The sequence below is a fragment of the Carcharodon carcharias genome, chromosome 13 (assembly GCF_017639515.1).
Source record: "Carcharodon carcharias isolate sCarCar2 chromosome 13, sCarCar2.pri, whole genome shotgun sequence".
Classification (NCBI taxonomy): Eukaryota; Metazoa; Chordata; class Chondrichthyes; order Lamniformes; family Lamnidae; genus Carcharodon; species Carcharodon carcharias.
The window spans coordinates 20,240,318-20,256,038 of record NC_054479.1 but is presented as its reverse complement, the minus strand read 5'-3'; the positions used below and the strand labels follow the sequence as shown (position 1 = coordinate 20,256,038).

At 41.5% G+C, this 15,721-nt stretch overlaps 2 protein-coding genes across 3 annotated transcripts in view; one reads left to right on the top strand and one right to left on the bottom strand.

The window, feature by feature from the left end:
• naa25 (N-alpha-acetyltransferase 25, NatB auxiliary subunit) overlaps positions 1-2,339 on the top strand; it is a 107,643-nt gene extending 105,304 nt beyond the window's left edge. For both annotated transcript variants that reach the window (XR_005944693.1, XR_005944692.1), the window contains exon 27: positions 2,223-2,339. The gene's annotated coding sequence lies outside the window, so the exon portion shown is untranslated. The remainder of the gene's footprint in view (positions 1-2,222) is intronic.
• Positions 1,599-6,157, bottom strand: LOC121285483 (endoplasmic reticulum resident protein 29-like). Its single transcript, XM_041201959.1, has 3 exons — positions 6,017-6,157; positions 4,261-4,399; positions 1,599-3,567 (listed from the first exon to the last, which is right to left on the bottom strand). The coding sequence occupies exons 1-3, from the start codon at positions 6,137-6,139 to the stop codon at positions 3,065-3,067; spliced, it is 765 nt and encodes a 254-aa protein (XP_041057893.1). The 5' UTR covers positions 6,140-6,157; the 3' UTR covers positions 1,599-3,064.
• Between the last annotated feature and the right edge of the window lie 9,564 nt (positions 6,158-15,721).

Here is a 15,721-nt window from a genome sequence, read left to right as displayed (position 1 = left end):
TTGGTGAGACATGCAGATTAGAGAAGCTGAAAGAGAAGGCTGGGAGAGAGCATGAAGCATGAAATGGAGCACAGGATTTGGGAGTGGAGTAGAATGATAATGTCTGGGTCTGAAATGAATATTTGCTCTAATTAGCATTGTGCAGCTGCATAGTGAGTCAACAGTAGCCCACTTAGAGGAAAAAGATCGGAAGAGTAATCACATCACACACACAGGCTTGAGGGTTATATGCAGTAAAGGTCTCAGCACAGATGACAAGCTTTAGGAGCAAAGCATAATCAAATGCCATGGGAGAGGAGCAGGCCTCTGAGTGTTGGAGGTTTGGGGGAGATTGTGGAGGCATTCTGTCATGGATTACATTTATAGACATCATTTAGTTCTCGATTAGATATGTTTGTAGGAATAATTTGTTCCAGAATTTTGATGATCTTATTTGTTTATATCTTAAGGTCAGTTAACACGCATCTGGTCCAGCATCAAATACTAATATTGACTAAGGAATAGTAGAACTGAAAAAATGACTTGGACGACCTTCAGATTCACGGGGAAAGTTGAACTCATTAGGCCACATGTCCTTATCTCATTGACATGTGTTTTCAAAATTAATTTGATTACAATTGGAATCTTAGAATGATATAGCACAGAAGGAAGCCATTCAGCCCATCATGCCCGTGCTGGCTCTTTGAAAGAACTATCAAATTAGTTACACTAATTAATTACACTAGTATTTATCCGTTTTTTCTTTACCCTTTTCCCACCACCCTTTCGGGAAGTGCATTCCAGATTATAAGAACTCGCTATAGAATTTCTTTTTAACTCACGCTACCTCTAGTTCTTTGCCAATTACCTTAAATCTCTGTCCACCAGTTAGACCCTTCTGCCACTTAAAACAGTTTCTCCTTATTTTCTCTATAAAAATTCATATGTTTGAAGACCTTGCATCAGTTCAGTATTTTTCATGAACGTAAGACTTAGGAGCATGAGTAGGCCATTCAGCGCTTTAAGCCTGCTCCGCCATTCAATAAGATTATGACTGATCTGGTTGTGTCAACTCCACTGTGTCCCATCTGCTACCCATAACCCTTGACTCTTATCTACCAAAAATCTAACTCTGCCTTGAATAAATTCAGTGAACTCCAGATGTCCTAAAGTGCATCACACTCAATGAATTACTGTTGAAGTGTCACTGATGATGTAAGCATATGTGGCAACCAATTTGCACAATAAATCATAAAATAACCAGCCTCAGCCATCAATATCCAATTTTAGTGCAGTTGGTTGAGGGATAAACATTGGTCAGGACACCAAAACTCCCTCTTTGAATAGTACTGAAGGAAACCTTTTTACATGCATCTAGAGAGGTACCAAGGCTTGTTATCTAATCTAAAAGATGGTGCAATACTCCCTCAGTAACATACTGAAGTATCTGTATAAATAATGCAATCGCGTCCTGGTGTGGGAGTTCACCTATCTGACTTGAGCAAGAGTTCCCATCAACTGACCCAAGCTGACACTACAAGAATGCTAAGGATGGAAAGAAACTTGTTCTGAATTCCAGAATGTAAAATCACTTCTTCTTGAGTCAAATAGAATCACAGTTAAGTGTAAATTATAATTTTTAATAAATTTTTGAAACCAATTCATACAATAGAACACACAAATGGTTATTTGCATATCAGGACAATCCTAACACAGATCAACTGTTGGGGGAAGATCAAAATATGGATAATTGTAAGGTGTACAGGTGTCACCAGTAGTTAGACAACACCTTTCCTTAAAGTATTACACAGTCCATGGAATAACAGGATTTGAGGTTCTGCTCTGCTCTTGTTGAGATCACTTCTGGAAATTGTGGAGGGGTTGCAATGTAAAAGGATTCGCTGCAGATTTTGCTGAGAAACCCTCCTGTGGGGAATCAGATTGTCTTTTGCTGGAAGAGGGAAGGCTTTCTCACACCTGCCTCCATTCACCTGTGGTGTTTGGCATACCTGCATTTTCATGTATGAATGGAGGCCCAGACACACCTGTCCACCTTAGTTGGGACTTCACATTGTTCCTTCTCTTGCTTTCCAGTGTGACACAATGTTAAGGAATACTGTTCAGAGGTATTATAGCTAAAGAGGAAGTAAAAAAAGGCTCCACTACTACAGTATCTAGAATTCTAACGGTATTATCTTCTATTGTTACTTCTTATTGACTTCCTGACCTCTGTTTGGTTACAGCCCACTGTGGCATTTTTGATATCAGGAACTAGCCATGTGGGAAGTAACAGGACAGACCTGTGCTGCTTCAGATTACCGCACGTTGAAACAATACTGGGATTAACCCTCAACAAAAGGTTAGTGAAAAAGTTCTTTTGCAAGAATTAAAAAATTAAAAGGTTTGTAAACAAATAGACTTAACCATGTCACTGCTGAAGAACTTCAAAATTTCTATAAATTTTGATGTACTTTAAAATATTTTATTGGATGCTTGTTAGAAGTCAGTTTTAAATCGATTTGCAATGGTATCACTCCCACCAGCAGCTCCTCGTAGCAGCACAGCTGAGATTGGGAACTCTGTGCTATGAAGAGCATATTGGGCAGTGACTTATTTCCCGCCATCAGCGTATGCTCCTGAAGCTTCAACACAATGTGCTGCCACAACGATGGTGAAAATTCCCTTTCGAAGAAGGGTCTTAAGACTTCCCCCAGGGCTTTGTTGCTAAATATGTGGTTATGAGCCAGACAGAGTAAAAAGGTATGAGGGTTGAGTCCAAGACTGCGGAGTTAACTGATAGGTGCGAGATGCCATAATTGGCTTTTGGTCCCTTTGGATTAGGAAGGGAGGGGCAAAAAAAAATTAGCTAGTTCTCCTGATATATCCAGTGGGTCCTGCAAGGTGGCAGCTGAGAACAGGATCAGGCTCAGCTGAGATACTGCAAGAGTCAGAGCCTTTGAGAAGAGAAACCAGAAGAGGACTCCTGATGGCAGGGTCCTCCTTTTCTTAGCAACTTCAGCAGTGACATGGCTTACAGTAGGATACTTCTTTTTACTTAAGGACTTTAACAGATCCCAATTCATTCTTACAAATCCTCTTTTGCAATGCTGGGTATTTGAAATGAGCTCAGGATGTTCTGGCGTTTCTGAAACTCCACCTTCTTAGCTGAGCTCATCTTGCTCTCTCCCAGTAGTTTGCCAATCCGTGTAATCTCAGAATGGACGAATGAGTCACCTTGCACCAGAACCTTGCTCATAATTTTGTGGTACTGTTCTGCCAGTTTCTGCTCAGACTCTGGCATCACCTGTACCATGGCCTTCACCTTCTCCATGATCTTCTGGCGCTCTTCCTGGGCAGTTGTGCTGCGGAACTCCACAGCCAGTGAGTCATACTCCTCCAGGCAGCCGAGCATCCCAACCCACACACCTTTATTCTTCAACCACTGCTGAATGGTGTCCTGTTTAACCTCACCGGTGTACCGGACTGGATTCTCCAAATCCCCGTTAGTGAATAGCAAATAGGCAGGATAGTCGTCCTTTTCCACTTTGTATTTCATGCCAAGTTCTGAATTTTCCTTTTCACCATAATCTGTTTAAAAATATATAACTACAGTTTAATCATTTTTCATGGCATAGTTTGACTATATGTTTAAAACACCCTTTTACCTCAGAATTCATTTCTGTGTGTCCCCCCCCCCTCAAACAACGCCTCAACTTCCCCGAGAATCTATAGCTTGGCACAAGAGAAGCTTCCCGAATAAGCATTGACCCAACCCTTCACTAACCCTTCACACAACACTTCAAAATGACAACACTTCTAAAGTACTTACTCGCTGCAATGTGCTTTGGGATGTCCTCAGCACATGAAAAGTGTTTATATCAATGCACATCTTTTTTTATTTCCTCTTTTCCTATATTAGGCAAATCCCCTTCATTTCTCATCTTCTCCTCCCAGCTGAAAGGGATGGCAATAGACACTCCTCAGTTATTCTGCATTAATCTGTTTCTCAGGTCAGGATCTGCTATCTGGCACTACTGGCTCTTAGCTGTCCCACTCCTTGCTGGAGCGTTTCTGTGCGAACCCAACACACTAAATTTATATGGGAGCTTCATATTAAACATGGTTTCAGCTGTGATTGGAATTGCATCATATTGTTGTGAGAACTAACCATTATGTGACATAAAGTGGTTGGAGGAGACTACACTGGTCAAAGAAGTGACAAAATGCTGACCGCATTGTTTTATCCTTTGTTTAAAATTGGACAAGTAACTCAGTTCCTACCTGATATTCCCACCTCAGCCACCAAGAGCTCCTTGCTGGAAGCAGAGTTTTCCGCTAATTTCTTAAACTCATCCTGTTTCTCTCCATATGGATATTGCGTGTCAATCTTTACCAGGACATACTTCTGTTTGGGAATTACCTGCAGAAAATATTGATACCTTAGGTCCTGGTCCACATACTGTGTCTGAACAATCCTCATCATCAGGAACTGCATTTCCTAAGATCAAACTAACCCAGGGCTCCCTTTACACATAAACCAATCTGCTTACTAATATACTCGGTGGACAATCGGCAGAAAGGTTGGAGACCTGAAGCGGTATCTCTTTCACAGATACTGCCTGGCCTGCTGAGCATTTCCACCATTTTCTGTCTTTATCGTTGTGATGATACTTTTTACAGATTTCATTTGTCATGCTTTTGTAATTTTTTTTAAAAAGCTCTTTTTGTGAAGCAGGTTCATGTTTAAAAATGAAATGTGCAAGGTTTCAGAGATATAACCTTTAACTGTCTTTACTCCAAGAGTTATTCATTGTGTGTAGTTTTTTGAGACAAGTTTGACAGCGTGATGAGGCGCTGTGTAAATGAGACAATTTCTTTTCATTCTTTTTCTCAGTTACATATTTTGACCTTTGGAATCTTACAAAAATGCTGCACCTGATGAGGATGTTTCTGCAGTGGTTCCTGTTTTAAGAAGAATAACCCTTGTAATTAGATGCGTTATCTACACATGACTGAATTCTAGCACATTCTGCGAGCTCGTGTTGCTCCGGCCTCGGTGATTAAAGTGCTGGAGAGAAGTGACAGGAGGAGGGGAAAGGAAGGAGGGAGGAAGACCAATCATCAACCAGGTCAGGAAGTGAATCTGTTGTAAAAGGGATAACTGTGTTTTCTTGTTTCAGGGACACAACTTACAGAAACTACTCCTGCTGCTCAATGTTGTTGTTGCTGTTTCTGTGTCTATTGAAGGAGCAGCAAAGTTAACCATGAATAAATGTATGACCTACGATCAGAGGCCTGTACTGAGAAGTTGAATTGATGATGAAACACACGCGTGCTTAGAGGATTGGTGGGCAGATGTCGGCGCTGTTTGCTGTCATTTTCCTATTGGAGGAGCGCACCCGGCAGTTCAAAAGGAAAGCATCTGTTAACTATTTTATTAACGGACTGGCTTAACAAAATATTGTACACAGCTGAGATCCGGTGCTAGAAAATTCTGCACATCTCCGTCCTCAAGGACCTCCAATGATCTGCCTTACACCCAAATTGATACAGACACACGGCCCTGAAACAATGGAGCAATGTTGCAAACTCCTCATGTAGCGGATGGCGCCGCGTTTCGTGTTCCTCTTTAAATTGATTGTAATTTTTTTAAAGCTTACATTCCCAACCAGTCTTTACTTATCAATTTCTCCAATAAATCTCCAACCTTATTCCCATTACAGAAAAGAAAACCCGGGGACGGACCAGAATCAATTTTCTCAATCGGTTTCCACGCTATATTCTGCCACTTCAATGTTTTTCAATAAAAAATGTATTCGCTGCGATTCATGCCCTAGACATTGCCGAAACACGAATATTGTGCTTTTCCTTGCTACTTGATATTGCACCTGTTTTATGAGTTGCAATGTCAGGAGAGCGTCTATATTGTCAAATTTATTTTATGTACAGCGCTTGAAGTTCACGTTTAGCAGACGCTATGTAAATCAAATAAGCAACAATAGTTAATATAAACAGAGCATTTTCAGAGTGCACTCACCTTGTAAAAAGTGACGGTGTCTAGAGGGAGGGAGCCGACTGTGTGCAGGGCCCCAATGGGAATAAAAAGGTACAAAAAAGCCGCTGTTAGGAAGAGCAGGAAGGAGCTGCCGTCTGCTGCCATGGTTTATTCTTGTCTCACATCAGCACCATGTGATCGTCAGGGCTGGCAGTTTCATGCAAATTACTACAGTACCAGCCCTCTAGTTGTGACAAACATTAATATTCTGCGTGCAAATAAGTTCTGTCACCAGAAGGGTTTTAGGATTAATGCAAATGTGGAATGGGAATCATTTTATTGTTGCAGGTTTTTGAAGTAATTTAAAGGTTCTGTGGTTACGATCCGGAATGCATTGCCAGACAGTGTGGTGGTGGAGGAAGGTTCAATTGTGGCTTTCAAAAGGGAATTGGATAAGCGCCTGAAGAGAAAAAAGATATTGCAGCTGTGGGGTGGGCGGAGTGGGTCCAGCAGAATTGGATTTGCAGGGAGCCGGCACAAGTTCGACGGACCGAATGGCCTCCTGCTGTGTTGTAACCATTCTATGATTCAGTGTGTTTTTCTAAGTTATCTTTGATATCTTTTCTGTTGATGTGCTTGCTTTAGATGGTGGGTGATCCTGAATCAGTCACAAGGAAGCACAAAGATGCTTTTTGTCATGAGAGAGGTGACTCTGCCCCCATTTTCCCTCTCTGGTCATAGCCCTGTGTTCATTTCCCGCAGAAAACTGGTTCTTTGCAATTCTGCTAGTCCCACACTGCTGTCTTCCCCCATCCCATCCCATCCCATCCCCACCCAATACTGTTTTTCTCTCTTCAGGCACTCATCCAATTCCCTTTTGAAAGCCACAATTGAATCTGCCTCCACGTTGTCAGGCAACACATTCCAGATCCTAACCACAGCGCCTTTAAAATACTTTAAAAACCTTCATAGTAAAATTATTCCCATTCCATATTTGCATTCATCCTAACACACTAGTTTTGCCCTCCTGGAGACAGAACTTGTCTGCACTGGGAATACTAATGCTTGTAACAACTGGAGGGCTGGTAGTAATTTGATCTACATTCTTTTTTAATGCAGTATACCACTTTGTTAGTTAATTTTGATAGTAGCCAGGTATCAGCTTAATCATTTGAGACAACCATCTCCAAAGACTCCCAGATCTATTTGCTATTTCCTCAGTATTTCCCTGTAACCTTCTGCCTATTCTCGGTTTCCCTGAATCCATCACTTTACACTTACAGAACACATTCTACATCTGCCAATTATCTGCCCAACTCCCAAATGGTTTAAGTTATAGCTTGTTCCCTGCCTTCCTCTGAATTATCTAACCCCCTACCATTTTGGTGTAATTTGCTGTCTTTGGGATTAAACTACTGACATCTTCCTAGATATTTAAAAACATTTTGAAGAATATATAACCCAGTACCAAGCCTTGTGTCACGGTTGTAATATAGGAAACATATTGTAAATGACTTTAATCCCTGGACTGTGTTTAGTTAGCTGATCTCAACTGGGGCAGCAGCATGGATTCTACAGGCATGATAGGCCAAATGACAACCTTCTGTGCTGTAAAATTATAATACAATTAACCTTTGCATAGGGAGGTGGGAAATCATATAAGGACCCCGGTATCTAGAAACCCCTTTTAAAAAGGTTTGCTATTTGGTAACCACTTCTAAAAAGGTTTTCGATTAGGGGTGAGGACAGGATCAGGTTGTGATGAACCTCATGATGGAATAGCCAGTACTACTGAGGTATCAGAAAGAGGCCCTCACCAGCATAGATGGCACCTTCAGGAGAAGTGGGGAGAAAATTAAAAACAACATGCATAAGTGATGTATGATCACCACCATTTTCTACCAGGCTCTTGATTCTGGCCTTACCATGGAGGAGGTCTGGGCTGGTGCTTGGAGGAGGAATCCCCTGTCTTACAATATGTTTTTTTATTTCTTGCCAGTTTATTCTCTCATTCCATTTCGCCCTCTTAATTACCTTCTGGTCATCTTTTGCTGATTTTTAAAATCTTCCCAATCATCAGGCTTGCTATTGTTTTTGACAATTTTGTAAGCCACTTCTTTCAATCTAACATTATCCTTAATTTCTCTTGTTCGCCATGGTTTGACCACTTTTCCAGTGCAGTTTTTATTCCTTAAGTGAATGTACATTTGTTGAGAACTATAAATTACTTATTTAAATATTTGCCATTGCTCATCAAACATTATCTTTTAATCTAATTTCCCAATCTACCTCAGCCAATTCACCTTTCATATCTCCATCATTTACTTTGTTAATATTTAAGACCATAGCTTCTGACTTACCCATATCACTCTGAAATATAATATGAAATTCTTACACATTATGATCACTCTTCCCCACTTTAATATAAGATTACTAATTAACAAGTACACAATACTCCATCTAAAATAGCCTGTTCCTTAGTTGGTTCCTCAATGTATTGTTCTAGAAAACTGTCTGAAATGCATTCCATGAACTTGTACTCTGAGCTACTTTTGTCAATTTGGTTGCCCAGTCATATTAAGTCTCCCAAGCTTATTGTATTATCCTTGTTATATGCTCTTCTAATTCACTGATTTATACTCTGTTTAACACTCTGGTTACTGGTGAGGGGGGCAATAAACTACTCCCACCATTGCTTTTTGCCCTTTGTTACTTCATGGCTTTTTCTCCATACTGATGCTACATTCTGATTTTCTAGGCTAAAATCCTTTCTCTCTGCAGTTTTTATTTCGTTCTTCATTAACAGGGCTACCCCACCTGTTTTTCCATTTTACCCATGTTTTCTAAAAGTCAAGTACCCTGGAAGATTTAATTCCCAACTTTGGTCACCCTGCAAACATGTCACAGTAATGTCTATTGTATCAACCCCATTTATCTCTAATTGTGCCATTAATTCATATATCTTGTTATGAATGCTTCGTGTAGTCAGATAAAGCACCTTTGATTTTAATTTTTTTTCTATTTCTCTCTGATATGGCCTTAGTTGTCGATGTCCTATTCCCATTGTTAAACTTTCTGTTCCTTACTAACACAATCTGCTTGATTTTACCCAAATTGCTATCCTACTATACAGACTTGATTTATAGATTTACCTTTACTTGAACACTCCCTCCCACTTAGTAATTTAAAGCTCCATCTACTGCCCTAGATATTCAATTCACCAAGACACTGCTCCCGGTCAACTTAAGTTGAGTCCATGCCAATGGAAGAACTCACTACTTTCCCCCAGTATTGGTGTCCAGTGCCCAACAAATTGAAATCCCTGCCTTCCACACCACTCTTTCAGCCAGGCATTTGAACCTCTAATTTGATTGTCCCTATGCCAATCTGCTTATGGCTGAGGTAGTAATCCATAGGTTATTACTTTTAATGTTCTGCTTTTTAATCTGCGCTCTAGCTCCTCAAATTCCCTTAGCAGGGCCTTAGTGCTACTTCCACCTATGTTGTTGGTCCCTACGTGGCTAACAAAGATCCTCCCCCAACACCCACCACCCTACCCCCTTTCTCCAAGTTCTCCAGCCATCAGAAAATGTCTTTAACCCTACTGGCAAGCAACCTCGTCTTCAAGATTCCCAGTCACAACTGCAGAGAACAGCATCTATCCCCAACAATACTATTCCCTAGAGCTACCATATTCCTTTATGTTCCCGTATTGCAGGAGTGTGGTCAATTTGTTCATCCTTCCTGCAGTCTTCGTTTTAATCCACACCAAAAGAAGTACCTTGTCCCTGTTGGACAATGTTAAATTCTGAGACTCTTCCACCACTGAGGTCACATCCTCCTGTCTCTGATTACTAACCAAATCTAATGGCTGTCACTGCTTCCTGGATCAAAATATCCATGTAACTCCCTCCCTGATGCATCACAATGTCTGCACCTTGGACTTCAGTTCAACATCTCTGAACCAATGTTCTTTAAGTTGCAGCTGCCTACTGCAGATGTGGTCCTCTGGGATCATGCTGCTCTCCACAAACTCCCACATGCTGCAGATATAATACACTTCACCCACTACCCATCTTTGTCAAACTTTATTTGATATATTTAACTAAAATGTTATATAATTCAAGTTCTTCAGTCCTACCCCTTCTCTTAAATGGTGGTTAACAACTAAGCAGCTAATGTGAGGTGGAGGCTCTGTGAACATCCCCATCCTCAATGATGGCAGAGCTCAGCAAATCAATGCAAAAAACAAGAATGAAGTGTTTGAATCTATGTTCTGCCAGAGGTACTGTGTGTTTGTTTAGTCAGCCTCCACCTTAGGTTCCCAACATCACAGAAGCTAGTCGTCAACCAATTCAATTCACTATGTGATATCAAGAAGTGGATGAACACACTGGATACAACAACATCTATGCATCCTGACAACATTTCATCAGCAAGTCCTGAAATCTTGCTCTCTCAAGCTAGTTGCACCACTAGCCAAGCTATTCAAGCACAGCTAAAACACTGAAATCTACCCGAGAAAGCGGAAAATTGCCCAGGTATGTCCTGTCCACAAAAAGCAGGACAAATCCAATCTGATAAATTACCATCCCTTCAGCCTCCTCTCAATATCAGCAACATGATAGAAAGGTTAACAATGCTACGAAGAGTCATTTATTCACTAACAGCCTTGTCATCAATGCTCAGTTTGTTTTTCGGCAGAACCACTTAGCTCTAGACCTCATTACAGCCTTGGTCCATACATGGATAGAAGATCTGAATTCCAGAAGTGAGGTGAGAGTGATTGCCCTTAAAATCATGGCAGCATTTGACCAAGTGTGGCATCAAGAAGCCCTAGTAAAATTGAAGTCAATGGGAATCAGGGGGAAGCTCTCCACTAGATGGAGGCTTACCTAGCACAAAGGAAGATGCTTGTGGTTGTTGAAAGCCAATCATCTCAGCCCCAGGATATTGCTGTAGGAGTTCGTCACAAGGCAGTGTTCTAGGTCCAGCCACCTTCAGCTGCTTCATTAATAATCTCTCTCAAAATTGGGTATGTTCACTGATTGTGCAGTGTTCAGTTCCATTCACAACTGCTCAAATACTGAAGCAATCCATGTCTGTATGCAACAAGACCTGGACAACGTTTGGTAAGTAGCAAGTAACATTCACGCTACAAAAGTGCCAGGCAATAAGCATCTCCAACAAGAGAGACTAACTACCTTTCTTTGACAGTCAGTGACATTACCATTGTTGAATCTCCCACCATTAACATCCTGGGGTTTACCATAAACCAGCAACTTAATAGGGCCAGCCATACAAATACCATGACTGCAGTCTGCACTGTATCAACTCGCCAAAGCATCTCTGACAGGACCATCACCCTCCCTGGGTATGTCCTGTCCCACCATCAGGACACACCCAGTAGAGGTGGCGGCACAATGGTATACAGTCAGGACGGAGTTGGCCTGTGATTCCTTAACATCAACTCTGGCCCCCATGAAGTCTCATGGTACCAAGTCAAACATGGGCAAGGTAAGCTCTTACTGATTACCATGTACTGCACCCCATCAGCTGATGATTCAATACTCCATGTTGAATAGAAGCTCTGAGGGTGGCAAGGGTGCAGAATGTTCTCTGGGTGGGGGACTTCAAAGTCCATTACCAAGAGTGGCTCAGTTGCACCACCACAGACCGAGCTGGCTGAGCCCTAAAGGAACTTAGCTGCTAGACTGGGTCTGCAGCAGGTGGTGAGGAAACCAAGAAGAGGGAAAAACATACTTGACCTCATCCTCACCAACCTGCCTGCTGCAGATGCATCTGTCCATGACAGTATCGGTAGGAGTGACCACCACACAGTCTTTGTGGAGATGAAGTCCTATCTTCACATTGAGGATACCCTCCACTGTGTTGAGTGGCACTGCCACCGTGCTAAATGGGATAGATTTTGAACTAGATCTAAAACGTGACTGGGTATCCATGAGGCACTGTGGGCCATCAACAGCAGCAATGTACTCAACCACAGTCTGTAATCTCATGGCTTGGCATATTGCCCACTCTACCATTGCCATCAAGCTATGGGATTGACACTGGTTCAATGAAGAGTGCAGGAGGGCATGTCAGGAGCAGTACCACCTAAAAATGAGGTGTCAACCTGGTGAAGCTACAAAACAGGACTACTTGCATGCCAAGCAGCATAAGAGGCAAGTGATGGACAGAGCTAAGCGATTCCACAACCAACGGATCAGACCTAAGCTCTGCGGTCCTGTCACATCCAGTTGTGAATGGTGGTGGACAATTAAACAACTTACTGGAGGAGGAGTCTCCACAAATATCCTCATCCTCAATGATGGAGGATCCAAGCACAACAGTGCAAATGATAAAGCTGAAGCATTTGCTACAATCTTCTGTCAAAAGTGGTGAATGGATGATCCATCTCCGCCTCCTCCAGAGGACCCCAACATCACAGATGCCAGTCTTCAGCCAATTCGATTCACTTCACATGATATCAAGAAATGGCTCAAGGCACTGGATACTGAAAGGGCTACGGGCCCTGACAATATCCCAGCAATGCCCACATCCTGTAAATGAATTTTCAAAAACCCTCCCAAACATGTGACCTCTACCATATCGAAGGACAAGGGCAGCAAGCACATGGGAACACCAACACCAGCAAATTCCTTTCCAAGCCACACACCAACCTGAATCGGAACTATATTCACTGTCACTGGGTCAAAATTCTGGGATTCCTGCCTAACAGCACTGTGGGTGTACCTACACCACATGGACTGCAGCAGTTCAAGAAGGCAGCTCACCACCACCTTCTCAAGGGCAGTGAGATATTTTCAATAAATGCTGGCTTCGCTAGTGACAACCACATCCAGTAAATGAATAAACAGAATTCACTTAGCTTAAATTTAATGTTTTTTAAAAACCAGTTAATTTAACTTGTATGAACTATTAACTTAAGAAAATATAGGTATAGGGTTCTAGTTTACACCATTATTCATATTTGTAGGTAATTACCTTTAGTCTGTTTTAAGATATTTTGCATATTAACTTGCACTAAATGCTATAACACTGACAAAAGTTTAAATTCTTACTGCCTCAAGCTTACCCAAGCAGTGTAACTGTTAAAGGCAAAGAGAAGTGCTTTCTTCCACCTCTACCTAATCGTCACCTATGTATCAAATTCTCAATTTCCCATTCTGTTTATGATTCATCCAATTAATGTCATGATCTGTTGTTATATCTGTGCTGTAAGTCTAGGATTGTAGAATCATAGAATAGTTACAACACAAGAGGAGGCCATTCATCTGTTGTGTTTGTGCTGGCTCTTGCAAGAGTAACTTGGTCATACTCCCTGTCTTTTCCCCATAGCCGTACAAATTCTTTCTTTTTTGACGGCCTCAATTCAATCTGCTTCCACCACACTCCCAGGCAGTGCCTTCCAGATCCTAATCACTTGCTGCGTTCAAGGGTTTCTCCTCATATTGCCAGGGCCATAGAGAGAAATCATGGGCCCTGGTGTTTGTCCTGTTTCCCAGCCCTTAATTCCCCCTTCCCCTCCCTTCCATCCTACCACCCAGCTTTAATCCTTTCCCTCACACCTTTCAGGTGCCCAGAATTGGGAACCATAGTCACAGTGAGGTCCAACTGTTTTGTATAGGTTTAGTAAAACTTCTTGGCTTTTGTACTCTCAATGGGCATTCTAAATGAAGGCATAGAGCTCAGGTTTCAGTCTGATATACTTTACAATCGTGGCTTTGTCAGACAATTACACACAATTTGGTTGTTCATATTATGCAACTATCTCTGCTTCTTTGAACCAGGCCCTATGCAATATCCAGACAGCAACATCCAAAAGACTTGATCTTCAAAAGCACAGCAAACAACAATCCCATGTACAAATGAGAATATCTTGAACTAACAGTGACATATCCTATTGGTGCATAACTCCTGGGTTCGCTTCCAATTTTTAAAAAAAACCTTGCAGTAAATTAGCACCAATCAATGTTAACAGAAAAATCATATTTTGCATTGAGTGATAAATATGTCATTTTAAATTTAAACTAAACATACTTATAAATGCCCGGCATGGAGCATATAATAGGAGAGCAAAGCACTGCAGATGTTGGAAATCTGAAATATAAACAGAAAATGCTAGAAATACTCAGCATTTGGTATCCACTGGTTCTCAATTCTTCCACCAATCAGAACAATTTCTCCCAAGCTATTTTGTCCAGATTTCTCTGCATTAAAGTTCATCTGCTAATTGTCCACCATTCCATCAGCTTGTCTAGGTCCTCTTGAAATTTATCACTATCCTCCTCACAGTTCACAATATTTCCAAATTTTGTGTAATCTGCAATCTTTGAAATTGTGCCCTGTAGAGCCAATTATAGGTCATTAATGTATATAAAGAAGAGCAGGGTTTCTAACACTGATCCCTGGGGTCCCACAATTGACCTTCCTCCGATCTATTCACCACTACCCTTTGTTTCCTGTCACTTAGGCCAATTTTGTATCATTGTTGCTACAAAGCACTTTATCAAATGTCTTTTGGAAGTCCATGCACGCCACATCAACCCACATTACTCTCATCAATCATCTCTATTACTTCATTAAAAAAACTCAAAGTTGATTAAACACAATTTGCCCTTAACAAACTAGTGCTGGTTTTCCTTAATCAATCCACATTTGTCTAAGTGACTGTTGATTTTGTTTCAAATTCCCACCATCCAGTTTTAACTGCCTGATCTGTAACTCTTTCAAGTACAAACACGTTTCCATCTGTGTTTAGATGAGGTTACATTGTTTTATAGTTTGCCATTGTGAGATTTGAACTCTTGATCTTGGGGTTACAAACCCAGTACCATAACCACTTGGCTATTTAGGCCAAGCCTGCCTGACCTGTAGTTGCTTTGCTTATCCTCACGCCCTTTTTTGAGCAAGGGTGTAAATTTGCAATTCTCGCATCCTCCAGCACCACCTAAGTATGAAGGATTAAGGCCAGGGCCTCAGTAATACTCACCCTTACTTCCCTTGGTATCTTGGAGTATCTCATCCAGTCACAATGATGTTTGTGATTGTTAAGTACAGCCAGCCTATCTAATACCTCCTCTTAACCAATTGTTAGCCTCAACTATCTCCTCTTCCACTATGACTTAGGCAGCATCTTCTTCCTTGGTAAAGACCAATGCAAAGTATTCATTTAGTACCTCAACCATATTCCCTGCCTCCTTGCAAAAACCCCTTTTTTAAGTCCCTAATTTGCCCCACTCCTCCTCCTACTACCCTTTTAATATTCATATTCCTATAGAAGACTTTTGGATTCCCTTGTAGGATAGATGCCAGTCTCTTCTCATACAATCCCTATTTGTCCCATTTGTACTCTCTGACCTTGTATCACTATCTCTTTGTCATTTATTCATTCCTGTCCTGTGTTCCACTTTAATCATGTTTCTTCTTGCCCTGCCCTTCCCTTCCTACCCACTTTGTCTGGCTCTGTAACTGATGAAAGGTCACCCACCTTAACTCTTGTGTTTCCATCGCTGCAGCAGTTGTGCCCTGACCTGCTGGGTGTTCTAGCCTAGACGGTATTTTTCTTTAAGTGTTACCAATGGCAGATATTGAGGTTGGTGCAAAGCTCACGTGGGTTCTCAGGTTAGGTGAATTCCTGATATGCTGAGTCGCACCTGTCTTGTACTTTATCAATCTAACCCACCTCCCACATCCCTCCTAGAAAAGGGCAGTGCCTGTACT